The sequence below is a fragment of the Otolemur garnettii genome, unplaced genomic scaffold, assembly GCF_000181295.1.
Source record: "Otolemur garnettii isolate 467f Iridium unplaced genomic scaffold, OtoGar3 scaffold00014, whole genome shotgun sequence".
Taxonomy (NCBI): domain Eukaryota; kingdom Metazoa; phylum Chordata; class Mammalia; order Primates; family Galagidae; genus Otolemur; species Otolemur garnettii.
In genome coordinates this window covers 15,689,228-15,690,314 of record NW_003852409.1, presented here as the reverse complement: position 1 = coordinate 15,690,314, position 1,087 = coordinate 15,689,228, and the positions used below count along the sequence as shown (strand labels likewise).

At 32.3% G+C, this 1,087-nt stretch overlaps 1 protein-coding gene across 1 annotated transcript in view; it reads left to right on the top strand.

Annotated features, from left to right (window-relative positions):
- The window catches only part of PTBP3 (polypyrimidine tract binding protein 3), a 114,101-nt gene that overhangs the window by 59,312 nt on the left and 53,702 nt on the right, over positions 1 to 1,087 (top strand). Inside the window, exon 5 of the mRNA XM_023510561.1 lies at positions 1 to 95. Coding sequence (XP_023366329.1) covers positions 1 to 95 — 95 coding nt within the window. The remainder of the gene's footprint in view (positions 96 to 1,087) is intronic.

Here is a 1,087-nt window from a genome sequence, read left to right as displayed (position 1 = left end):
ATACTCCTGTTACTCCTCAGCTTCGAAGCCAGCCTGTTTATATTCAGTATTCTAATCACAGAGAACTTAAGACTGACAATCTACCTAATCAAGCTGTAAGTATTAAAGGTATTTTTAAAGATAGGCATAATAATGCATGATATAACTTTAAATTAATTTTTTATACTTTACAGGTGAAGAAAAATTATGTGCTTTTCTTCATTTTAGGGTCCTTTACTAGTCAGGATTGTGTATGTGGATTCTTCTCCCAAGGCATAGAAATGATAAAGCAGTACCAATTAGAAGCATATTTGAAGTTAATTTTTTCCTTTGAAATTTTCAATATAAAAAAGAAAAATTTATCTCTTAAGGTCTCAGATCTAAAAGGAACTTGTAGAAGGCATTTATTTCAGTCTGTTTTTGTAGAATGTATAACAAAAGCATTAAGAAGTTGAACAGATGGTTAGATTTGTGATGTTAAGTAACCAAACTTAAGATATTAATAAGAATTTGGTCAGAATTGTTCATTAAATGATTTTTGACTCCTTAAGATGAATGTGGAATGTAGCATTATCAACATTGCTTACCTCAGTTTTCTGTTTTTATTTCAGCATAGTGCATTTTGAGTCTTTTGTGTCTCTCCAGGTTCATTTTTCAGTAGTTAAAAACAGTAATTTGAAGTTAGTTAAGGATAGAGAAACGTTATTTGCAGAACAAGTACATTTTTTAAGAAATTGGGTTTGTATTATGTTAAAGGCATATTTGACCTCTGTCTTATTGCTGGGGGAATCTGTGACCTCAAGGCCACATGTTACCCTCCACATCCCCAGGTGTGGGCTGTTCGACTGAATCTAGACTTCGTAGAAGAAATTCCTTTATTAAAAAGATTTGTTTTGTAAAACTGGGTTTTAGTCCAAAGGTTACACTCAAGGATCCAGAAGGCCACATGTGGCCCCAAGGCTTTAGGACCCCCCCAACTCTGATTCTTTGTTGAAAGGCATTATTGTGCAAGCTACTTAGATTATAGTTTTTCCACATTATTTAAAACAGCGACATTTCCTTCACATAATCTTTTTCTTTATTTCTTTTTTTTTTTTTTTTTTTTTTT